The sequence below is a fragment of the Lasioglossum baleicum genome, chromosome 15 (assembly GCF_051020765.1).
Source record: "Lasioglossum baleicum chromosome 15, iyLasBale1, whole genome shotgun sequence".
Taxonomy (NCBI): domain Eukaryota; kingdom Metazoa; phylum Arthropoda; class Insecta; order Hymenoptera; family Halictidae; genus Lasioglossum; species Lasioglossum baleicum.
The window spans coordinates 8,478,063-8,504,876 of NC_134943.1; the positions used below are offsets into that span (position 1 = coordinate 8,478,063).

General features: G+C 43.1%; 1 protein-coding gene across 3 annotated transcripts in view; it reads right to left on the reverse strand.

The window, feature by feature from the left end:
* Positions 1-26,814, reverse strand: part of Sdc (Syndecan) — a 177,529-nt gene that overhangs the window by 65,253 nt on the left and 85,462 nt on the right. For 2 of the 3 annotated variants that reach the window (XM_076438856.1, XM_076438855.1), the window contains one exon: positions 9,443-9,515. The exons of the other annotated variant lie outside the window; for it this stretch is intronic. In XM_076438856.1, the coding sequence (XP_076294971.1) occupies positions 9,443-9,515 (73 nt within the window). The remainder of the gene's footprint in view (positions 1-9,442; positions 9,516-26,814) is intronic. 3 annotated transcript variants of the gene reach the window in all.

Genomic DNA, 26,814 nt, shown 5'->3' on the forward strand with positions numbered 1-26,814 from the left:
CTGGTGGACGGCATCGACAACCGGCCGGGCAACATTTGGTGGCGCCGCCACCAGCCGGGGCATTGATTTGAATGTAGCCTATTAGACAAAGCCACCAAGTTGCGCCACCAGCATCGCGAAAACATGAACAATTGACGACATTGACGCTCAAATTACAACCACATTTATCGTAAAATAAATAAGAGCACGACACAGCGTTGCATCAACAGCGGGAATGAACGCTTGGTGGTATCACCAGTTACCGATTCATAAAAGCTCTTCAATTCGGTGGCGCCACCAGTGGCCTAGTCTAATAGCGGCCTAAGACCCCGTTCAGACATGGCGGAAACCTCGCGGATACAAACCATGCGGAGCTTATTTACATTAGCGTCTTCATATTCGTTCACACATGTTCGCGCGGACCAACAATCCAAAACAAAAATCGTGCGATCGAAAACGCGCGGTTTCCGCCGTGTCTGAACGGGGTCTTAGGCCCGCCACACACATCCGTTTTTCTAACGTGCGGCGACCGTGCGGCACCGGAAGTGCGATCAGAAATACTATGGATTCAATTAGTTACGTTACCGTATAAAAACCGCTTATGCGATCGTCAGTATATTATCGCATATCAGTCGATGTACACGTCCGTTATTCTGCCACGCGGTTTTCGCACGATAGAAAAACGGATGTGTGTAGCAGGCTTTACAGCTGTACAAACAAAATGGACGACGAGACGCGTGTTATGCACGATGCGAACGGGGTTTCAAAAGATTCGACGCTCGTGTAATCGTGCGAACCAGATTTTCCGGGAAAAATCGATCGTATTCGAGGCGATGCGACGCCGAATGACGTTACGGAACAAATCGCGGCCACTTTGTCGACGAAAAGTTGCCGGGGCGGTTATCCGCGCGCGAAACTCTGAGAAACGCGAGACAGCGAAAGAAAAACCGAACGAGATTAGCAAGTTTCGGAGCACCGCGTTCGAATCGACGGGATCTTTTCCTCTCTCTCTCTCTTTCTCATTCTCTTCCTCTCTCTTTGCAACTCCTCAGTCGGGGGATTTTTTTACTGAATCGCTTCGGAAACTCTCTAATTGTCCGAGTGTTCGTTCACCACGGAAATAACGAATCGACGATTCGGCTTCTTCGTTCGCCCGCGCGATCCTCCCCGCTACTCTGTTCTCCCGAAACTTTTTCGTTGTTCTCCAGCCTGAGCCCTCGGGAGCCGACGATAATTGTTGACTCTTCCGACTTGAAACGAAAGCCGGCGCCGTCGGACTGCGAACGTTTATGCGACTGTACAGGCTCGCTCAAATCGAGTGGCCAGAGGCAACTGTCTTCTTCTTCTTGAAACATTTTACCAATATTAGGTTAATTCACGGGTTCAATTTTGCTCCTCGCTGAGAACTTTAAACTCGAAGAAAACTAAAATAAAATTGACTTTTGGATCGTTGGAAATAAGGACACCCCTTTTAAATTGCGGGACTGTGAACGCGTTACGCATACGTGACACATATGTGAGTAGTAGGGCACGCGTTTGCTTCGCAGCTGTTTTAACTCGACAATTAAACATTTCTTCCAACATAAAATAACTCCAATTTTATATGATTTTTCTCATTTTATGAGATTATGGGATATGAAATTGATATAATACCTCATACAATACTTAAATGTTTAGTAACTGATCAGAGATACCAACATATTTAATAACGTAAGCATTTCTTCCAACCTAAAATAATTCCATTTCATACGATATTTCTCATTTTATGGATGTGAAATTGATATACAGCAAATTCTCTATGAACGCAAAACGGCCGTACACGATACCCGCAAAAAAATATCCCTTCCACTTTAGTAATCTGATTTCGGCTCGGGTATATCGGTGTGAACCACTACTAATGCGACGCGGAGAGTCGCAATATGTAACCCCAATATTCAATCTTTTTCATCATTACTTATTATCTTATGAAACTTTCACCAATATATTTGTGGCATTTTTCTGATTAAAATGAGACCAAACACGATATAATTTCAACCGTGTTTAGAGGTTTGATTGGCGATGAAGGTTTCGGGCGCAAGGAGGGACAGCGTATGGGAAAGAGAGAAAGAGACGCGGAGAGTCGGCTGCGCGCGGTCTCTCTTTGCGCGCGCTGTCCTTCTCTACGTTCGGCTCGACCTTTGAAGCTCCAAAAAATAGTGCCCCGCCTACGATAAATGCAAACGATCTCCCCGAGGCTTCCGAGTTTACAGAGGATTTACTGTAATACTTCGCACAATATTTAAAATGAGTAGTAATTAATTAGATACCAACATATTTAATAATGTAAACCAGGCCTGGACGACGCTGGCTCGCGGAACAGATGTTGCTGCTACTCCTCTGTCGGAGTGGACGTGGTGGAGACTGTCTTACCGAGCAAGAGAAGGAGAGAGAAGCAGCCTGATGTAAACGATATTTTGAATAATGCTTCAGCAATTTTTAACTTTGGGCGCTTTTAACTTTTTACTTTGGGCGCTGCGCCGAAGATTTCGAAAATCGAGTTTAGATCCACACAGGATGAGAATGAAAAATTCTGTGCCTACACGGTGCACCTACATCGACTATTTCAAGCATGTACCTCGAGTATCTTGAACATCTCGAATCTCTCGAACCTCTTGGCTCGGATAGATTCGTAGTGCGCCGAGTGCTTTGACTTACAAAGTTTATCACCGTAAGGAATTAGATGGAGAAATCCTGTCATTCGAACACCTACATCATCCCGGTCGGACGAGTCCCAGAGTCCAATCCCATTAGGCGACCGACCGTTCCCGATAATATCGAGGATATTTATTGTACTGGAGAATCGTTCGCTCGCTGCAAGCTCTATCGCGGTTCCCGGAGGATCGATACGCGTTTCAGAGATCCTGCTTCGCTGTTGACCATGTTCCTGCTAATCTTTCGGCGATCCCACGGTGTCAGGAGCCGGACGAGTGTTCGCGAACGATAATCCAACAAATCTGGGTCCGGTGTCAGCCGGACGGGTAGCAAACGAAACCCTGGTGTTTCGAGCAAGATCCACAGAGCAGAAGACCGCAAGCAACGACGTCAACACGCTCCGGCGAGTCCGGGAATCGATAAACTTCATTCCCCCCTCGGTGTGTTCGGTCTCGCGACGCGACCAACGCTCTCCTCTCTCTCTCTACCCACGAAAGCGACAGACAAATTGTTAGGCGTTGGCCGGGAACCAGATATGCGAACTATTTACGATCGATATCGCAGGGGGGAACCTTGCCAGAGATACGGCAAGGGTCCCCTTTTCCATTAATTCACCCCCATCGCTTACGTCTTTTCGGAGGAGTCCGCGATAAAGAGACTCCGGCTTTCTATCGTTTCCGCGGCTCCGATCCAACGTTTATCGCTGCCACTGGAAACACGCACAGGGTGGACCGGATCGAATCGAATATGCCAGCGGACTTTGACCAACCCCATAGAACACCCCCGGAACTGGTGGAATCCTTCCAGATGAATTCTTTCAGCGAAATGTCTGCCGAAGACTGATCGATTATATCGGTGAACGAAGTTATTTCGTGGTGTTTTCAGCATTTCATAGGGATTCTTTCGCGGATCGTTTAGTTCAGGATTTAACGAAAGGACGTGACTAAATGATTCGACACATTGGAGGACAACAGTTTATTCAGGAAAGTGTTTGGCAGCATTTTCTTTGCAACATGTCTTTATCCCTATAAATGTCGTAGAAGAGAAACGAAAATACAATATTTTATGGTTACATTCATTTTAATGTTGAATTATTGATTGAAGACCAATCAAATTTTACTTCATCTAAAAAGAAACGCGTAACATTCATATATGTTAGACTTATTATCCTCGTTGTATCGCGGAATTTTTATTCAAAAGACTTCGTACTTTCGACAAACGTATCGCGATGTATTTTCTGGGCTGCTCTTGACTTTACCGGACTCAAAATTTGTGGCTTTCTATTTTACAATTGTACAAATCTACTGAATTACATACCAAATACATCATAATTTATTTTTTTAAATAATATTTTTGAAATAATGAGCACGATGTATCCGATCAACAATTGATTCAAGATATTGATATTTTATTCTTGAATATCCTGCATTAAAACTTGCAGAATGACCTGTACGTCGAAAAGTTGTTCAGAATGTTGACCTTGACAACATATTTCAAGGGCAACTCGTCGTATTGGTCGAGTCTACAACAAAGCGTAACAACCGTAAAATAAAAAGTGGTAATGGACAACCAATAGGAAGTAAGAAGCACTGGTAAAATGAATAAAAGACGTATAAAAGAATCGTTGTTGGCGATCGGAAGGAAATAAGATTGCCGAATAATTCCGGGGAAACGTGCTCGCTCGAGATAATTAATGCGAAAGTAGGGACCGAGGTCTTTCACCGCGAATTCTATGGATGTTTCTGTTCGCGGGTGTCCAGACGCGTCCCCTTAAAAGCGAAACACGCTCGAGGACGCCGGGTTCAACGATCAATTGAAAGCGCGCGCTATCAAGAATCCCACCCACCCTTTTCACCCTTTCATTCGCCGCGGGAGACGAGCTCCGAGGCTCAAGGGACGTAAGAGGGTGAAGGCCGCCCTCGCGTCGAATTCCAAACAGCCGAGAACGGCGGGGACGCGGTATTTCATTAATCCAGTCGCGGACGAATCAATGAACACCAGCGGTGTGGATGGCCTCCCTCTTTCTTTCTCTTTCGACAAGACGGTCGCTGATGCGAGTAATTAACGCGTCGGATTCGCAATAAACCCGTCAACACAACGTAACGGGCAATATGTTTCTTGAACGATGATGATTCGATCGAATCTTCTGGAACTTGTACAATGGTTTCGTTCGTATTTGAAAATGTCAGACAAATTTTTATCATTTTAAGCATAACTCCTGAACCATTGATCCTACAGGATCGAAACTTCGATCTGTAGCCGCCCCGGGTACTAATCTACTGGATTACATACCAAGCAACACAGTCAAAAGCAGCCCTTGTCGCTGTTAGCCTTCGTAGCGACAGCGTTGATCTTGTACCAGAATAAAAAATTAATATTAACCTTCAGCGGTCGAGGGGGTGACTCAGAGTCACCACTAAAAATTGCTGTATCATTACTCACAATATTGTTTACATTACTAAATACGTCGTTATCTAATCAATCACTACACATTTCATTATTGTATGAAGTATCATATCAATTTTTATAATACAATGGAATTTTCAAGTTAAAATAGCTTCGACTGTAAAGAGAAAAAATTCCTTGCCGTAACACTTTCCTTACAGTGACAGTGATTAAACCGTCTTTGTCCCCAAAAACGTCGTAGAAGAGAAAAGAAGATTTATATTTCTTGTATGGCTACAATTATTTTAATTCTGAAATCTTAAATAAATTTCATTTCATCTAAAAAGAAAGGCGCAACATTCATATTTGTTAGGCTTGGTTAGAATCTTCATCACGAGTCTGACTAATTAAAACACGGCAAGGGGTTGATACGAGTCTGAGTAAAATATTTCGAAAAGTACAAGCTCGACAAGTTTTACAATTCCATTACAGACTCTCTTACTGATTGTCTTATAAATTTCGAGGGCACATTCTCGAAGGTGTACGTTCTCGAGCTGGGTACAGAGAAGTCGATTTTCATCCCCAGCCTGTTGCAGCCTCGTTCAAGATACTGGTCGGAGGAATGGAGACGGAAAGAAAGCACGCGACAAATTAAAAACTTGAGAAATACGATTCGCGAGGAGATTGGGAGGCGGGGGCGTGGCTAACAAAGCGTTTGTTCCCCGTATCCAGCCTTGATACCCAAATTAAATCATTCTCGAGCCGGCCACGAGACCGAGCCGCCGTGCCGTGCCGGCCTGTTCCCGTTTTATGCAAATCGACGACACGGCGCAGCGCGCTAATGTACCGCGATATTTCATTACCCGAGGCCAGAGAGAGAGAGAGAGAAAGTGGGAGAGGCGTGAATGAGAGAGACGGAGAGAGGACTCATGATGAAGTCGACGCCTGTGTTCGTTGGGAATTTTTGCGTATTAACCGTCTGCGACCGGGACGAGGCCCTCGGGACACCTTTGCCACCTCGGACGATCGCCGAGACACCTTTCGCGTCGATCCTCTTGATTACTGCATTAATACTCAACATACAAGTCTACGACGTTCGGTAAGATTGCAGTCTCGTTGAACTTCGACGTGGATCAACTTGTCCGTACATGCACTGCGGTGCATAACTATAGCACCGTTTAAATTTTTATCCGTTTCAGAATTCAGACTGAAAGTGCGAAAAAATTAATTGTAAAAATCGAAAGGGTATGAAAAATATTGAAGTTTAAATTAATTTTTATTTGAATTCTCCTCTTGTACAAAACGATACAAACAATAGTATGAATTTCACTGTTGCGTAACAATAGCACCACATCAATAAAAACAATGATAAACGAATTTAATATCTTGTAGGACCACCTTTTTTTGAAATTAACTCGAAAACTCTATCTGGTACGCTATCAATAAGTTTCCGAAAAATATCTCTGCTGATTGTTTTTACTAATATCGATTATGGCGCTTTTTAATACGGAAACGTTCCCGTATTGCCGATTTTCTGCGTAAACGTTCCTGACAATTATGCCCCAGATATTTTCCATGGGATTTTGGTCGGGTGAACATGCTGGCCATTTAATATTGTTAATATCGTTTGCTTCGAACCATGCCATCACTTTTCGACTTGTGTGTATAGCCGCGTTATCTGGTTGAAACGTCCAATTTGTAGTACTATTTTCTTGTAGAAAGGGTAGCAAATTGTTTTCCAAGATACCAATATATTCATCACTATTCATTTTCTTCGATGGGAAAGCTAATTGTAACATGCCATCACTGTGAAAAGCCCCCCAAACCATAAGACTTCCTCCACCGAAATTTCTTTTCGTGAAATACCGTGGTTCCTTGCGGAGATCTCGCCAGTAGGAATTGTACCCATCAGGTCCATCAAGGTTGAATTTTTTTTCGTCCGAAAAGATAGTCTAATTGTCAATAAAAGAAATTACAATAAGCTGGGTTTAGAAGATTTTCAGAAATTAACTTACGTTATGCCAGTTCCGATGCATGTTTGCTCGAGCGTATTGAAGTCTTGCAATCTTATGGCGCGGTAGAAGTTTGGGTGCAGACTTTAATTTTTGTCTCACAATGTTTTCATTTGCTTGTAAAGCTCGATGTATAGTCCACCGTGAAACATCAAGATTAAGTTCTTTTTTAATTTGGTTACAACTTTTTAATGTGTTGCTGGCCGTTTTCACAATTATTCGTTCCGCACGTGGACTCAATTTCTTCTTTGGTCCACCCGTTTTATTCTTCCCATAGTTATCTTGGTCACGTAAAAAGTTTATAACAACCTTATGTGACCTTCCTAGCCTACGAGCAATTTCGCGCATGCTAAAATCTATTTCCTTCAGGGCTAACGTTTTACCCCTCTCTTCTTCCGTTAAATATGTACCACGCGGTATTTTCAAGATACAAATTTTTTATATTTACTGTGGAAAATTCTTTTTTCAATTTCTATTTTCACGGATACTTCGTTATGTAGGTTAAACGATGCGTAGCGAAACTAAACACAGTGAAATTAGCAAATAACAACGACGGTGCTATAGTTACGCAACAGTTGAAAATCACATTTTCGATTATATCGTCTTGTATAAGAGGGCCATTTCAATATGATTTAGTCTACAGTCCATTTTTTTCATACTTTCACAATTTCTACAATACATTTTTTTGCACTTTTCACTTAAAGTCTGAAACTGGTAAAAATTTAAACGGTGCTATAGTTATGCACCGCAGTGTAGATCAATTTGTAATCAGGGACCATAACTGTTACATGTTTTTAAAAGGTGTATGAATAGTTTGTACATCCACTGCAGGTCAATTTATATAATTTCCACAGAGAAATCGAAAGTAAATAAAAATTGATAGACTACAAACATTGACCTTCACACTGGCAAAACAGGCTTTGAATTTCCACCCTCCATTCGTTGGTCTCAATGTTATGGTTAGGCCTTTATGCAAAATAAGCATTTTTTACCTGAATTGTAGGATGAAGATAATATAACAATACTGTGGAGATACTGTTAAACATACACACGATGCACAAAGTATTCGTACACATTCTAATTTGGACCCAACAGCTTGAGTATTTTCGAGACGTTAATACGATTAGTTTACTAGGCTAATGTGTAAATGATTTTTTAAAAATTGTGATTGGTCACGAAGAAAAAGTCAAATGGTCACGATTTATAAATTTTTCAGCTGTGTGCCCAATAATGAAAATTTTATCTGCGCCTGTAAAAATCTTCGAATTTAGGGTTCGCGATTCGTTTACATCGCAGATTTTTACAATTTTCGCTATTTTCAATCAATCGTACTTCGTAACAGCGTTAATCGATTGCGATAAAACTTTGTACATGTACAATACATAACTAATATACATGTTTTTAAAAGGTGTACGAATACTTTGTGCACACCCAGTGCAGATCAGTTTATAATTTCCACAGAGAAATCGAAAGTAAATAAAAATTGATAGACTACAAACATTGACCTTCACACTGGCAAAACAGGCTTCGAATTTCCACCCTCCATTCGTTGGTCTCAATGTTATGGTTAGACCTTTATACAAAATAAGCATTTTTACCTAAATTATAGGGTGAAAATACTATAATAGTATGTTTACCCTTCATTTTTGTCATGCATAAAATTTGCAGTTTATCCTTCCAAATCATCAGTTTCCGATATTTCGTTTTTGTTCAGAACTTACCCTTCGTATACCTGGTAGATAACTGTGTTTTAGCAATTCCTTGGAGCTCGAAGAATGACATTTAACAAACATTTTAGCCGTCTATGTACTCTGACCTTTTTCAACCGTGGTTCGGAGAATTCGATGTCGACGACGTCGATATCGGAGGGGGTTGTTTTCGTAGGGGAGGCGTGAAGTACGAGGCGTTTTTGGTAGTCGTCGGAGCGGAGAGGAAGCAACAGGGAAACAATTAGAAGGACGACAGGTAATGGAAAGTGAACGGTCTCGTGAAAAGGAACAGGAAACAACGGGCAAGAGAGGAAAAGCATGTCAAATAGGGGGATAGGAAACACGACGTCGAATCGAAGGGTGCGGCGAGGGACGAGGGGTGGAATGTTGCAGGAGGAGAGGAGACGGAAACTGCGGCCCCGAAGCTAATTTCGATCCCCGATACACTCGACTCAATATTGTACATCGAGTTTCGCGAATGTAAGCTCCGCCAAGAAAATCTACCCGGGGAAAAGCGGCTTAAGAGTTTCTCGCGAGGAAAACCGAGTTTCGCTCGCCCTGCTCTTGCTTCGCTCTGGTCCGCTCCGTTCTGCTCGCGCGTGTACGCTCCGCGGGTACGAGGGAACTTATCGACTCCTCTCGCGACCCCGGTAATCAGTTGTATACCTTCCACTCGCAGCCACGTCGATGCTCGTTATCCCCGTGAATTCCCCGAGGAGGAACTCGCTTTGGCGCTTACCTGGAACACGAAAAGGAACTCGGTCAGTAAAATCTTGAGATTTTCGATTAGTTCGATCGATTTTAATGATCTTTCCATTTTATCTCGGCCCGCCAAACGCGCAACCCTCCCCGTCAAAAACGCAGATATTTCTCTTTGATTCCGGTCTCGCTAAATTGCCGCGCGAACGTCTGCGTCTGCATAGGATCCCATTCCTCTCGAATCATGTTTTTTGATTGCCCGTCTCTCGCCAACAACCGTAGTCCCGTTGAAAGCACCGGTTCTCGTTAGATCACCGAAGTTAAACAACGTGGAACGTGACCGGCACTAGGATGGGTGACCGTCTGGTCAAAAACCGGAAAGTGACCCAACCGGGGTGTTTTTCACGTGTTGTTGGCAAAAGGTGGTTCGGAACCCACCATAAACAGTAGGTCCCGCTGAAAAGGCGATGGTGAGAGTGGAAAGAGGAAGAGGATTGGTAAATGAATTTGAAACCCTGAGGGGACCAAATATCATGTCCATACCATACCATACCATTGCCCGTCTCTCATCGAGTCGGAACACATAGTTTTCTCGTTTTAAAACAAGTCGTTCGAACGAGCATTAACCCCCTTGCCGTGCCATTTTCTTTACAGTTACCGTGATTAGAACGTCTTGATCCCCAAAAATATCGTAGATTGCGATTATAAACGAATCGTGGTTACTAAACTGCGGATGTTTATGCAATTTGCAATTTTTGTAGACGTTTTTTAGTAGTACATATAGTAAATCCTCCATCGACGCAAAAAGGTGCTACTCGATGAACGCAATAAAAATATCCCCTCCATTGTAGCATACCAAATCTCTCTACATATAGTATAAAAATGCAGTTCTGACTCATTCACTCACTCACTGATCAACGCCCAGGCTAAACCCTTGGACCTAGAAAGCTTAAATTTTGCACAGAGGTTTCGTTTATGATCTATACAACGGATAAGAAAGGATATTTCGAAATTCAACCCTCAACGGGGTCAAAAGGGGTTGCAACGTTTGTATGAGAAATATTTTGTTCGTGGTCGGATTTGCTTGAAACTTGGTCTTAATGCTCTTTGATATAATTAATCAAACACCTATTTCAGCATTTTAAAAAATTTAAAACCCTAAGGGGTGAAAAGGGGTTGCAACGTTTGTATGAGGAATATTTTATTTCTGGTCGGATTTGCTTGAAACTTGGTCTTAATGCTCGTTGATATAATTAATCAAACACCCATTTCGACATTTTAAAAAATTGAACCCCTAAAGGGGTGAAAAGGGGTTTTGTAATCTAAGATGGCGGCATGACGTAAAATTAAAACTGTATAGGGGTGAATGGGTGGTTAAAAGGTTTTATGGGGAAACAATATCAATTTCCGCGGGCAAAAGCTAGTCCTCTATAGACGCGACAGCCTCGAGGTGATTTGGTCGCATCTTTCGTATAGGGTAGCTATTTTTTATCTCCAAAGGCCGAGCCGAACGTAGAGAAGGACAGCGCGTGTAAATAGAGACCACGCGGGGGTCACCCCTTAGGCGGTCGATCGTGCTACAAAGAAATTAAGGTATGTATTCTTTAAATTGGAGTTTTATGATACTCGATGTATCATTCTCAGGTATGGAATAGCATTAGTACAATGTGTACAACAATTTCCCGCTTAGCACCGTTGTTTACCCCGTACTGAGGGGGGAAGGGGTTATTCTTGGTCGCATCTATCGTACAGAAATTGTTGCGGCTATAGAGGATTTAATGTAATCTGATCTCGGCTCGGGTATATCGGTGTGAACCACTACTAATGCGACGCGGAGGGTCGCAGTCGACGGCACAGTTCAAAGACTCGTGCGATTAATTGACGATGAACGTTTCGGGCGCGAGGAAGGACAGCGTATGGGAAAGAAAGAGACGCGGAAAGTCGCAGTCTAAAGACATGCGCTATCCTTCTTTACGTTCGGCTCGGCCTTTGAACCACAAAAAATAGTGTCCCTCTACGATCGATGCAAATGAACCTCCCCGAGGCTTTTGGACTGGCATCTATACAAAGACGGCGGTTTTTTCAAACTTTGGCGGTCTTCCCCGACATGTAGGTGATAAATCTAACGTCTTAAATTCTGTGACCTCCATCGATGTTTTATATAAAATAGTATACGGTGTGCACTTTTTGCAAAACCTCAGCCAACATATTTTCAGCCAGTTTACTTTTTCTTCGTTGGTAATTTTTCTTACCCGTTTTTGAATTGCGTGTTGTAGATTTTTTGTCGAAACGAAATTCTCCCGTTTCATTTCGTGTAAAATAAATTTATCATTTTGTCTACATTGTTTTATAACATCATAGTAAACCTGTGGTGTGGTAACCACGTGACCCCGCCACCTATCTCTACGGAAATTGTACTCGCACCACTTTCATAATCAATCAATTTTAAATTGAACAAAGATTTGGCATTTTTTAAGATATTAAATATTAACTGGTTATACATAAAAAGTTTACACAAAATTAATAAAAAATTATGTGATATCTCATTTTTAAAAAAATGCAGTTTCACCACTTTCAAAATAAACGGTCCAATTTTTAACCAACTACCCGCTCAATTGTAAACATAGAACTTTTATCAGCGAACGTTTTTCGATCGCACGACGAAAGGATCTGTTTTCCTCGAAGCATCGGCGACGGGACTATAGGAGAGGGTCGAGGTTTTCCTTGGGGTGGTGCTCCTCGAGAGATCTCGATTTCGCTTTCGAGTTCGGTGACGCGCGTGATCGACGGCTGCACCGTGATTCCGGAGCTGCGCTTTCGGTAAAATTTATCGCTTAATTGCGTTCGCCGGACCACGAGGAGCGATAAGGGGCGGACAAAAGGCGGGCTTCGTCGAGATTGCCGTCACGTTTCTCGGTTAACCAGCCATCCGCCCCTAAACCGGTCCGATTGGGAATCGACTAACAGGACTAATTACGCCGGCGATGTAATCGATGCTAATAACGCGTGGCCGCCGTCGCTCCGCTCCGCACCCGCTCCAATCTGCACGGTTCTCGAGCCAGTTGGAACCAGCCGCTGATTACTGCGCGTGGTTTAACAATAGAGGATTCGACGACTAATTTTCACGATTTCGGCGCCGCTCCACTCGCGATTCGCCCGTTTTTCGCTGACCTTTCCACCGACTCCCAATCGATTTTCATCGGGACACATTTCTGCTAATCACAGTTTCGTTTCTCAAAGATTTCCTGAAAAGCTTTTTGAAAGTGTCACTATTCTGGAATGTGAACCGAAACCCTCTATTCACATATGTATGTATGTAGGAGCGAGATTTTGGAATGAGTGCGTGCGTTCAATATTTTGTGTATGCGTGAATCGTGTGTATTGCGACCGCGATATATCGAAAATAAACGCATGGAAAAAAGTCGGTTTGATCGGAATTCACGGACGCTAAACGTGAATATCTCTAACTATCTCATTAAACACTCATCTAGTTCCTCTCATCTCACTCGCTTTATTCCAACAAATCTCGTCAAAACAAGCTTGTGTTCTGGCTTGATACATCTCTTGTTTTGCACAAAGTTCGTGACAATTTTGAACGAACCCTAGTTGGGGAAATAAAGTTTTGTTTCTACACTGCGAGAAAAATCCTGTCGAAACAAAAAAAAAAACATATGTTGATTCAATAAGATGTACTATTGAATAGTGCCAATATCATATGAACTTATTCTAATATTTAATACTATTGAATTTCAATAGCAAAACTCATTTCCGCCAATCATATAAGCGAATAGCTTGACCATCATTGTTTTCAAGAAAATAAGATACGGCCTCAAACCAATTCCAGTATAAATCAATACATTTCTCGAATTTTTTTAACAACATATCTGATTGAAGGAAAAAGAGAAATATTACGAATAATAATGTACGGCATTGAATCGAATAATATTTTCAATCATTCCATGACAGACAATTCAAATACATCACGATTTGCTTCTAAATTTCATACTATTGAAAAGAATACATTGATATTCATCGAAGTAAAAAAAATTACACTAACACGCGTGTTATTGAAGTAACTACATACTTTTTTTTCTCGGTGTACGTGAAGTGACTTGTTCTACCCCTTCTAATCCGTAACAAGTTTAGACCGCCACGCGTAGTCGAATTAGCAAGGAAAACGACCGCAGCCCGCTACCAAATTCGCCGATACAATCGCTTTCCTAACCCGCGTTCTATTGTAAATTCCAATATCGTGGCGCGTGTACATTTTCCAGCGGCTCCCCCGATTTCCGGCCGCATTCCGCTGTCCGTGATCCAGCAAAGTATAATCTGATTACGTTGTACCAACACCGATCCAATCGTAACAGTTGAATCCATTACGCGAGTTACTTTCTGTAATGCTTCGTACAGACTAGAACATTTCGACGAACCGCGCCGCGAACAGCACCTTGAACCTTGCTGCGAACCGCGCATTTCGACGAACATTTCGACGAACGACATTGGGCTGCGCGATGATGCTGCTACTGTCAAGAGACATACATTTTATTCAATATCGAGAGGAATAGAGTTCTTATAGAAAAAGTTTGAGGCAACCCCGCTAAAAACCCGGGAATTCCCGAATCCCGATGCCGGGACCGAGATGCGAAGCCTCGTATCATGTCGGAACGGGATCCCAAAAATCCTGAGTTCTTTCAGAGAATATTCGGGATTTCCGGTGGTGTTCGGGTTTCCCGTGAATTTTTTCGGGATTTCTGCAGGGGTGTGCAAGATTACCGAAAATGTTCAGAATTCACGTAAAATATCAGGGAAAAAAATGCAATGTTTTCATAGCAAGGGCATCTTTAATAATTTGAGACAAATTATAATTTAATTAAATTTACTACAATATATAATTTAAATCACCGATGTCTTTGTTTATAAATTTATGTATATTTCTTGAGATTTATAAATTATATTATGAATATTTAGGATATGCTATCTGTCCTGCAAACAGATTTGTAAGTGCCAGCCCGTTCGCGTTCGTGCGCGCAAAAATGCGCGCGGCGGCGTTCATGGCACCGTTCGTGGCACCGTTCGTCGAAATGTTCGTCGAAATGTTCGCCAAAATGCGCGCGGCGGCGTTCCCATAGCTGATGGATCGACCGTTCGCGCGAATGCGTGCCGAAATGCACGCCGAAATGCGCGCGGCGAAGTTCGTGGTGGCGTTCGTGGCAATGTTCGCCGAAATGTTCGCCGAAATGTTCGTCGAAATGTCATAAAATATCCAAAAATTCAAGTCATTTAATCTCGAATCTGATGCTTCATAGAGACCTGAACATTACATCTAAGTAAAGTGCCAACATTTTCTGTATTTCTTTGTGTAGTATACACCGCTGCAGCTCCCATAGTTGTTCGCAAGAAAATCTGGAAATAACACAAATCCGTTCCGATCGCCATTCGTCGAAACGTTCGTCGAAATGTTTGTCGAAATGCGCGGTTCGCGGCGCAGTTCGTCGGAATGTTCTAGTCTGTACGAAGCATAACGGTGAATCGCAGCCGGCTCGACAATCCCGCGGTAATTACGCGTCGCGATCAACAATTCCAGAAAGTAACTCCGAATCGAATCAACGCAACGGTCGCGTTTCGATCGGCATTATCGATGCGTGATCAGATTACGATGCTCTCCCGACTCCCGACTCCGATGGCTGTCAGCGTACCATTCCCTCCCCGGGCTCGACACAAGATCCTCCGAAGCGGAATTTGTGAGCATCGTTCTCTATCCGAGCGTATCCGCGTCGTCTGGCTGGCTGGACGAGCCTAGGGTATTTATAAATCATAAATTGAATAATTCAAACCCGTCCGCCTGTCCGCAAACGAGAGCGCGCGCGGAAACAGACCGCTCGCGCGCGCACGATCGATCGATCGCAACGCCGCACAGTGTGACGAATGGCCTTTTTAGCTGGACAAAATTCTAAAAAAAAAGAATCGCCTATTTTTCTATATTTATCAATTGATATGTTCACAGTTGTATAAAATATGAATAATTATTAACTTTTCACAACATTTAGTTGGTTTTTGTTAATTAAACAATATATTTTAAGTGATTTATAATTAAATATAATATACAACGAAGTTAGTAATGGATCTATGTAACACACAGAATGATAACAAGTAGTAGATATTATCAAAGAAGACGTCATTTTTAATTATGGACAAAAAGAATGTTAATATAATTTACTAATTTACTTTTTGGAGATTCAGACATACGGGAAAGAATTATTCTTTGGTTTAGTATACGGTTTCAATCTATAAATAATCTGCTGCATATTATTGTTTATCATTTTAATATAATAAAAAATTAAAAATATAATAACATAAAAATATAAATAAAACAACAGAAATAACACAGATCAAAATGAAAGTATGAAATGGGAGCGTTCGGTTGCTAGAAACTAATAACTTATAAACCAATAACTTATAAACAAATGTAAATTAATCTAAAAATTTGAAAAAAGGTATCACGTTTGATGTGATGACGTAACAAATAAAACACTAACAACGAACACAGTAATAATAACAATATCAATAAAAAGCAACGACAACAATAAAAAATAACGAAACTGAAAGATATATGAAAAACGCAAGGGAGATGTAGACTGCACGTTGATCGCTCGAAACTGCAGAAACCAATTTTCATAAGAAGAAAGTTCGGAGGAAAACCTGACGATTGTATATTCATTACATTGTATATTCCTTAAATATACAATGAACGAAACCAATCCATAGGTTTCAACGAGTAGACTAAACAAACCGCTAAGTGATGACGGCATCGGCTGCGTTCGGGCCCGGCCCGGGCTGTGATTGTCACGAGCGTAAACGTAAAACGACGTAATGGCAATTATATTTTGGTACTACAATAAACTAGAGAATCTCTACTTTATAATAATGTAAAAATCATCGCGTGGGGCGACGTGGGGCATATACTGATTCATTGACGAAGAGGAGTAACATGGGCGTTTCTGTGGAAAAATAAGTACCGTCTTCGACACTTAATTTACAAAAATAGAGGAATGTTATCGATAATTTGGAATTACTAAAGTGAAAATACATGTTTTGAGATGCTATATCCATCATACATAGGAAATTTAAATACTCCTTCGTACATTTTAACATATTTCTAGCGCGTATGACAATGTGCCCATTCATTTATAGGTTAGGCGTCCGCCTTTTAGGTGAAGTTTACACGCTCTGCAAACATACAACAAAAGAATTTTAAGTTTTAATATTCAAGGGTTTTAATACACGGTTATTTTAGATAATATTGGCACAGTTAGTTTTTGTTTATTTGAAAGTTAATTTTGTCCAGCTAAAAAGGCCATTCGTCACACTGTGCGCCGCCGTTCTCCTCCCGGAATTTCGACGATATTTAGCCGGCGAGAACGATCTACACGATGAAATTATTCAGCACCGTCGGTTAAAACTGTACTTTCCATTTATTGTTCATTCTAATGGCAGCGTTTTACGTTCGGCCAGGATCGCTACCAAGTTAACGAAAAATAAAATGTTCAAGGGCCGAGACTGGTCGTTCCAAGGGACATAAATTCTGTATACGCGAAAGAACTCGAGAAACGCCATGAAGTTAAGTAGACTATGAGCGAAGCTTATCAAATTACTATTGGAAAGCTGGTCTTTTTAAAGTGAGGATAAATTTTGTTACACACTTATACACTTCATCCTGTTCTCTTTCTCTTGATCTCGAGACTCGATCAGGATCATTGATCCATAGAGCCACCGATGATTATAATCGGATCATCCCATGCCAAATCGATCACTTTTCGCAGGCACCATCGTCGATTTTATTCTAAATGAAATATTGGGTGCAAAACTAAGCCCGATATAGACAAGCTCGCGCCCTTTATTGTATACAGTGTTCCCACGATTGTTGTGAGAACCTCGGGGGTATCGAGTCTCAAGAAACGAATGGAACTACGTTTTTTTTTACGTGTGTGTGTGTGTCGAACATAGATTTCTTGGATAGCTTTTCCAAATGTAAACGACGATCCTGGATAAACAACGATGCTAAGCGGGAAATTGTTGTATTTTACTACTGCTATTCCATACGTGAGAATGATACATCGAGTATCATAAAACCCCAATACCTTAATTTCTTTGTAGCGAGATCGACCGCCCCCACCGGGGGAATTCCCTAGTAGTGGGGATAAAAAAGTCACATCATCCGCATATCCGAAAGTCACATCAATCGCGGCAACACTGTAGTCGAAACTAGTTTAGAAAAATGGCAGTGGGGGTATAAGAAAATCTGGAAGACATTTCTATGTTTTCCAGATGTATTTACTTTCCTGGCATGTGAGCCCCACCTCCTACTTACATGAACACGTGGTTCCAAGAAGGCAGTAAAAAGTCACGTAGGCAAAGCCTCGGTACGTAACAATCGAAATAAAATATTAGGTCGTTCGGTAAGTCATTTCGTTTTCTCAAGGGAAAATGAAGTTTTATGACAATTTTGTTCTACGATCTCTTGCGAATTTTCAAACAAACTAAACCACGATTTCGCGATCTAAAATGAAGTTAAGTAATATGTAACCAGACTGCGTATGTTTCTGTAGTATGCAATTTTCGTAAACGAATTATGAAAAAAAAACGCACTAAAAAGTATAAAATAATTTCCATTTAATTTATGCGAATACACACGAACTGAATACAATACAATCTTTTCGGAGGCGGCGCAAAATTGAAAATTTTCGACACTGGAAATTACGAAATCAGCAACATCTGTCATTTGGAAGATTTTTAATTTTTGCGCCGCCTCCGGAAAGATTGTATTGTATTTAAGTTCGTCTGTATTTACATAAATTAAATGGAAATTATTTTATACTTTTTAGTGCGTTTTTTCGAAGTCGGTTTAATTTTATAAAATTCCTTTTATTTCACACACTTTTTATCTCTGTCAGCCGTCACATTCCAAATCGTAATTTATAAACATCTGAAAGCCGCAATCGATAACGGTAACGACGTCGCGTTAATAAATATCTAATATCTAACATTCAGCGGAGTTCACAACAGTATCACCACCCTACATTTTCGCAAATAAAATCGTAATTAATAAAAAAATGTAAAATTTTTTTTGCACGGGACCATCCCGGGAACATACTCTACAAAATGCAAAAGGTTTCGCTCCGATTGGTCCATCCATCTCGGCGTAATCGGTAAACATACATAGAAAAAAAACGAAAGAAAAAGGCACATACAGATCGAATTGAGTAACCTCCTCCTTTTTCGAAGTCGGTTAAAAAGTGAAACCAAATAAAAATCGTACTAAATTCTGTCGAATTTTATATTTTAGCAGTTCTTGAAAATTTTCAAAAGCCATAAATGCATCAAGACCAGCAGTCTACTAATAACAAATGGAAGCAATGCCACCTCTACACGAAAAACGAAATTACTTTTCGAACGTCCTGATAGGTCGTCGACGTATTAGATATTTTGGAGCTCGATCTTTAATTTGAAGTGTTTTTTCTTGGAAGAGGGGAGAATTTGCTCGGTTCAGTAGGAATTCTCGAGATGGTTGGGGACAGCGATTACTCGAAAACCCTTTCGATCGGTGGCAGGGCTCGAGTGGGCCTCGGCGTCTTCATGAAAATGCAGAGAGGCCCGTAGACAATGCGCTCTCGTCCCGGCGAACTAATTAAATTCCGGAACGCGCGGGGCTCGGGCCGGGCCGGGTCGGAACGGGTCGAGACGTCCTGACTCGTGCCACTCGAGAGATCGTCAGTCCTTTCCACGTCGTTACCGGGAACAGTCGGGACTCGCTTGCAGCTGAAACGCGGCTCGAGCACGCTTTTCCATTTCCTGGCTCCGCCGATAACTTATCTGGCCCGTGTTCGGCCCGCAGCGACGCTCGACGACGCTCACCGACGCGGAGGGATGCCCTAACCCCTAAATCTCGACTCCTAGTCGGTGTCCTAGTCAGAACCTGTCCGCGTCGCGACGTCTCGATGACGCGCGACGCTCTCCGCCCGGAAATTGGGGAAATGAAAAGCGGCGTGATCGAGCCAGATTATGTCCCCGACCTCGCTCCAACGACCGCGTTCACAAACGCGTGAATTATTTCTCTCCGTCATCGACCATCAAAATGAAATTGCTAAATGTTGCGCGCGACTCTCGCAATGTTCCATTTATTGTAACACCTTCGAAAAGAATCGGAATTCGTGCATCTTCTTATCGGTAATAAGTTGACAGCGGATTTTATGCATTTACAACAAAAATGAGTAGGTGTAATTTCAAACAGTGAAAAGATTAGAAGAATTTAGAAATACTGTTATATTATTTTCGACCTATTAAACATATTAAGAAAGAAAATCAATTTCTATTTCACTCCAGTTTGTTGAAAATCGGGTAGAAAATTTTTATTTTGCACAAAGATCTGCTGTCTAGTAATAAGTTTTATTTGTATTAGTTATATTTAGTTATAGATAAACTTATAGTGTACATCCTATCGGTAATTACCGATATGATATTTTCTTTGTAGGCTTGATTCAAGTAATCGATTTTCAATTCATATCATCATTGGTGGAAAGTACTTGAAGATGACAAATATTAAAATAATCTAATGTTAAATAGCTGAAAAAACTCATGCTTTTTAAAATTTGGACTTAGACCTCTTTCACAATTATAAGTACATTTAAGCATTAATGTAAATGTAGCCATACAAAAAATAGAGATTTTCAATTTTCTCTTCTACGACGTTTTTGGGTATAAAAACGTTTTAATCCCTGCAACTGTAAAGAAAATGTTACGACAAGGGATTAAGCCACTTCCCGGAGTACTATGAAATTTGTATGCATCGCAAATACGATTTATCAAAGTCTCCTCTTTCCGAAGCGAGCCGCAGGACGCAACAGCGGGTCAACAGAGGTTTTAATTCGCGAGGCAGATCGGGGAGCCCAGCTAGCAGTCCCCCCTATATTCGACGGAAGAAAAGGAAAGCTCGAAAGAGGAGGATCTCGCAGGGAACTTGGTGGAAACTTTACTCTTTATTTCGCGGAAGGTCAGCGTCTGCAGCCAGGGAGGAAACGCTTCCGGTGGTTGAAAGGACTCTTCGCCAGTAATCATCCCCCGGGCAGCTTATTCGCGAATTTCGAGTAGTCGAGATAACGCCGCGCCTCGGAATAAGTTTCGTGCCGTCCCATAGAAATCTCGAGAGGCCTGCTAATGGATTTCCTGTCCCCGAAATTGCGGACAAGACCGCGGCTCCTAATTACTTCAGCCTCTCAACCGTCTCTCGCCTTTGAGAATCGAATCGGAACTTCGAACGCAGCGCGCCGGTTTCACGTCCGCGACGTTCTTCTTTCGCGAGGATCGGCCCTTGTCTCCGCCATTTTCGCACGGGCCGGATCCGGCAATTATTTTTACTCTTGGCTTCCTCCGCGTTGCAAACTATAATAAATTAGCTAAAGGAAAACGCTAGAAGATACGCAGCGAGATTATCGTTGGCAACAAGATAGTATCGCGATTCAAATTGCACGAAGTTCGGACACACGATGCATTTTACTCGAAAACTATCGTACAATTTTCTCCCGTCTACTCCCTCGAAAACGGAGAAGACGATCTCGAAAAGCTCCCTTCTCCATCCACTTTGTCCGTCGAACGCATGTTTTAGTACTCTCCGCCGCGCCGAGCCGATCGGACGCGTGGAAAATTCCCCCAGGACGAGTAAAACACGACCGATAAAATAACCAGACCAATATTTATGCGGGCCCCTATTTTTATAGACAAATTTTCAGAAAGAGAAGCGAACTGGAATTTCATTCCCCGCAGCAGTAGTTCCGTTCGATGAAATACGACACAAAACTGCATGAAATTCCGCAGAACTTTCCGTTTCTCCCGGAATCTTCTACAAACGCCTAGGGAGTTTGCAGTGGCGGTAGAATCTCATTCAAAGTGCCACAAAACGGTAACAAAAGATCCTATCCCAAAGTTTCCGGTTTAGTTACGAAGAGGACGCTTCGATCTACGAATTCGCGGTAATTCGAGTCGAGAAAAACATTCTTTTACCCCCGTAGAGCCGATCAACCCTTTCAAATGTTTTATTTGAAAATTTCACACAAGTAATCGATTTTTAAACGAGTTACCCAACTTCTCCCGATTTCAACTATCCAAATCCACAAACAAGGCCAGCAATTAGTCTTAAGAAATCGTCAATTACCCGAACCGAAGCCGGTGAACGCAGGTAGGTGCAAGACTGCGTTTTATTCTCTATCCGAATCTTTAAACTAAACTTTCCTCTTTTTAAACGTCCACCTTAGGACGTAACAGTCCTAATCGGTGGGCTTGTCGCGGAATATGATTCATAAACGGATCCAGAAGAGCGTTTGACCCAGGTGAATCGGTTCAATAAATCCTCGCGGTGTGTTCCTATCGGTTCTCTCTCGACCCCTCCCTAGCGGAGGTAGGGCTTGCGCGGGCCCGCCGAGAACAAACAATTATTTCCTCTATCTGATCCCATTTGGAAAAAGGCTGGCCGAGCGGCGGGAGCCCGGCAGAGACGTTTTCGCGCCCTATCTGCCCTCGATACGAAGCAATTTTGCCGAAGTGGTTCTCGCGCCGAGTATTTCCAGCGCGGATCGTTAACGCGGCTTGCTCCTCTTTTTCCTGCCGAAAAAGAGGAGGAGAGTAGGAATAGGGTGGGAAAGGAGGAGAGAGCGCTGCGAGCCGGGAATCGATCCCGGAGATTCGACGGCCGACGGGAATTTACATGAAAATTATTTTTTCTCTTCTCTTAGGGGATCCTCCCTCGCGCTATTCACTTTGCAACCCCCTGGAGGAGCCGTCGTCGCGCGTCGGTTCGACGGATACAAGGGTTGGGAAGGTTCGGGAGGTGCTTTCGTTGCGATAGGAGTGCTCGCTGCTTCCAGCTAGGTGTATTCGACGAGTTAATAATAGCGGTGCATAGAGATTATATTTTTTTTTGCGAACACTTTCCTCGGGGTACGCTCTCTCTCTGGCTTTAGTCCATGGCGCTATTCCCTAATGGCGCGAGGCCATCGGAATCCGTGGATTAGAACGCTGAAAGAGGTACTTCTGTTGCGATAGAAGCTCCCTCCCAGCTTCCAGGTAGGTATACGGGACAAGGGAGTAATTTTTCGGGATTTTTGGCTGAGAGGAAAGACTAGCCTTTATTTAATGTTCTCGGTGAATCGGTCCTGCGAGAGTTCTCCGGTGAATTTGATGCATACCACGGTCCCCAGCTGACGATCCCGATCGTACTACGTGTTGCCGGTAGGTATCTACTCCATCGGTTTCTGTGTTTTTTGTTTTTTAACGGAAGAGAGAGCGGGAGACAAAGGGCACACTCATGGACAGAAAGCTCCCGGCACGTGCGCAGATGTACCGGCAGCCGGTTCAAGCCTGTTGTTTGCCACATTGTTGTCGATAGTGATCGATAGGTGACTGTTGAAACGAAATTGCCTGGACCAAGGCTATTTCTGCGAGTAGAACTCGAAAACGTCGGGAACACGGGTTTCTGTCAAACTTATTTTACGCTCTCCGTCATATCTCCCACATACGTCTCGTTTAAAATTTTTGAGATATTAGCTCAGGAGTACGAGAATAGAATTTAAAAGCACCTCGTCGCTCAAAAGTACGAATGCCAAATCCAAGTCTTAATGATAACTGTTCAAAAAAGTTGGTATTTCTATTGGCGAGGCTTTTGAAAGTGCTCAGAAGTACGAAAATCGAATTTGGTGCGCAACAACCTGCTCAGAAGTACGAAAGCAGAACTCGAGCTTGTCAAAATTGTCCGAGAAATAGATGCTTCAACTTTTGAGGCTAGCAAGATGGCTCAGAAGTATGAATACCAAATTTGAATGCCGCGAAAACCGCTCAAAAGTTCGCTTGCGAGGCATCACAAATGCTCAGATGTACGAAAATCAAATTTGGTGCGCAACAACCTGCTCAGAAGTACGAAAGGAGAACTCGAGCTTGTCAAAATTGTCCGAGAAATAGGTGCTTCAACTTTTGAGGCTAGCAAGATGGCTCAGAAGTATGAATACCAAATTTGAATGCCGCGAAAACCGCTCAAAAGTTCGCTTGCGAGGCATCAGAAATGCTCAGAAGTACGAAAATCGAATTTGGTGCGCAACAACCTGCTCAGAAGTACGAAAGCAGAACTCGAGCTTGTCAAAATTGTCCGAGAAATAGGTGCTTCAACTTTTGAGGCTAGCAAGATGGCTCAGAAGTATGAATACCAAATTTGAATGCCGCGAAAACTGCTCAAAAGTTCGCTTGCGAGGCATCAGAAATGCTCAGATGTACGAAAATCAAATTTGGTGCGCAACAACCTGCTCAGAAGTACGAAAGGAGAACTCGAGCTTGTCAAAATTGTCCGAGAAATAGGTGCTTCAACTTTTGAGGCTAGCAAGATGGCTCAGAAGTATGAATACCAAATTTGAATGCCGCGAAAACCGCTCAAAAGTTCGCTTGCGAGGCATCAGAAATGCTCAGATGTACGAAAATCGAATTTGGTGCGCAACAACCTGCTCAGAAGTACGAAAGGAGAACTCGAGCTTGTCAAAATTGTCCGAGAAATAGGTGCTTCAACTTTTGAGGCTAGCAAGATGGCTCAGAAGTATGAATACCAAATTTGAATGCCGCGAAAACTGCTCAAAAGTTCGCTTGCGAGGCATCAGAAATGCTCAGATGTACGAAAATCAAATTTGGTGCGCAACAACCTGCTCAGAAGTACGAAAGGAGAACTCGAGCTTGTCAAAATTGTCCGAGAAATAGGTGCTTCAACTTTTGAGGCTAGCAAGATGGCTCAGAAGTATGAATACCAAATTTGAATGCCGCGAAAACTGCTCAAAAGTTCGCTTGCGAGGCATCAGAAATGCTCAGATGTACGAAAATCGAATTTGGTGCGCAACAACCTGCTCAGAAGTACGAAAGGAGAACTCGAGCTTGTCAAAATTGTCCGAGAAATAGGTGCTTCAACTTTTGAGGCTAGCAAGATGGCTCAGAAGTATGAATACCAAATTTGAATGCCGCGAAAACCGCTCAAAAGTTCGCTTTGCGAGGCATCAGAAATGCTCAGATGTACGAAAATCAAATCTGAGTAGTTGCTACCTGTTCAGAAATGAGGGATTCGAACTTTTGAGGCTTCCAAACTGGCTCAAAAGTACAAAAACCGAATCTGCGTGCTCATAATATCGCTCAAAACTACATTTTGATACTTCTATACTAATACTTTGGACCCATAAATCTTTCGGTCTGCGTTAGGATTAGTGACGCAAGAATGTAATTAGGACGTAGCGAGGGAAGTGGACGGTTTTATGTGGTAAAACAAAAAAAAATACAACACTCGTTTAATCGTCCAATAATCATTTTTATTGCATTTTTTAACATATACAGAACCATCATGTATACACAATACATATAATAAATACATATATACAAAATGCAATACAACGACTGTTATTTCCGATAAAATATTGTAACGCAACGAAGTGACGAGAGTAACATGGCTCTAGGGGAGGCTCCGGGATAGGGTTCGCGATCCTTGGACGAGAGGTCCCGTTCCGCAACGATCCGCCCCAGATAGCCGGTCGTTCAGCCAGGCGGAAACGGGCGATGCTAACCGTGTGTGTTCGTCTAGGTGCATGTGTGTATGCACAAGTGTGTGGATACACGTTCAAGAGAGAGAGAGAGAGAGAGAGAGAGGGGGGATAGTAAGAGGGAAAGCGAGGGTTGAGAGAGATAGAGAGAGGAGTGGATCCGTCGACGACGAACGGCGCGGCGGTGGCGTTCCTGGTAAACGGGAACGGGAATCAATCGATCGATCGGTTATAAACGGCGCGGGATGGATTAATTAAAAACCGGCCGGCGACAAAGGATCCCTCGGGGCTGAGAGGTGAGAGAGGAGCGCGGGTGCTTCGCGCGGCGGAAAGCCTTGAACTGTTCGCGAACCAGACCAGAAATACGCGGGCGCAACTTTTTCACTTTCCCGGGACAATCGCGGCCGATTCTATAGCTAGTGAAACTCGATCGAACGTCCATCCTCCTCGTCGTCGTCCCCTACTTCGCAGCCATCGAGAAAACGGATTCGTTGATCGGCTGGTTTCGATATCCCCATGGGCGGCTCCTCTTCGATCAAACCTCGCTTTCAAAGATCGCAGCTTTCGGTACGACGTCGACGTTTACGACAACGCTGTTTCGAGGATAAAGGACGAGTGTGCGAATCGGTGAAAGGTCGCGGAGGGTTGCAGAGGATGCTGGATCGGTGGCTGGGATCTCGAGTGTCTCTCTGTGCCTTCAAGGTTTTAGGCAAATTAAAAGCTGACCGGATCGAGGGACCAACATTTTATGCTTCGTGTGCGCGCGCTGTTTACCAAAGGTCCCAAAGGCGATCGAGAAGAGTGGAATCGGATAAAAAGCATTCGGTCGACCATCAGCCGCCATTGAAATGAATATCGCAACGCTGCGATGCTGTTCTGTGCTCTGCTGTGAGCTACGAGCCACGAGCTATGTGAGCAGTGAGGCAGTAAACGTGAAACGCGGAACAAGGCGCCGCGAGTTCGAAAATGATAAGACCGCTTCGACTTCGAGGCAGATATCCGTTTGTTACTCAACTCTGTTCGCTCGTTCCCGTTTGATCCGCTATCGGGAAACAACTGACAGGGCCAGGGAACGCGCGCGTCTCGGGCCAAAGACCTCCCGTGAAGAGAGAGAGAGAGAGACAGAGAGAATGAACGTCTCTTCCGGCCCGCGTCTGATTACTGAAAGTCCACCGGCTTTTCGCGACTGCTCGTGCAGCCTCCAGTGGCTCCTCAGGTTTCCTCATCTCGCTTATTCAGCGACGGTTCGAAGGGAAACCGTGCTTCTCTTCTTTTGATTGGTTCGTTAGCGGGATCCGCGACGCGAATGAGGGACGACGCGCTGCCGTGGATAGCAAATAAAAGAGGAACGGGGGGGAACGGGGGACCAGGGCTGTCAGGGGGAAACAGAGAGGAGAGAGAGAGAAGCCGAAGAGTGTCTTCTTCTTCCGCGTCCTTGACTCGTAGAGTCCTCGTCTCTTGCTCGAAGAAATGAAGAGGAAAGGAGGGAGAGAACCGTCACGACTCTCTCTCTCTCTCTCTATTTTCTTATCGCTCTGTGTTACAACCTCTGCAACGCGCTACAATGTTAACTTGCAAAACGAACAACGAGAAATAAAACGAACTGCAAGTAACTGGAACCCTTGCACTCGACCTTGATACCCCAACCGAACGAAAGAAAAGCGAAACGAACAACGCGTCGAAATGTCGTCGGGCGAGAGCGGTTCCGGGGCGAGGAGAGAAGACATTTCG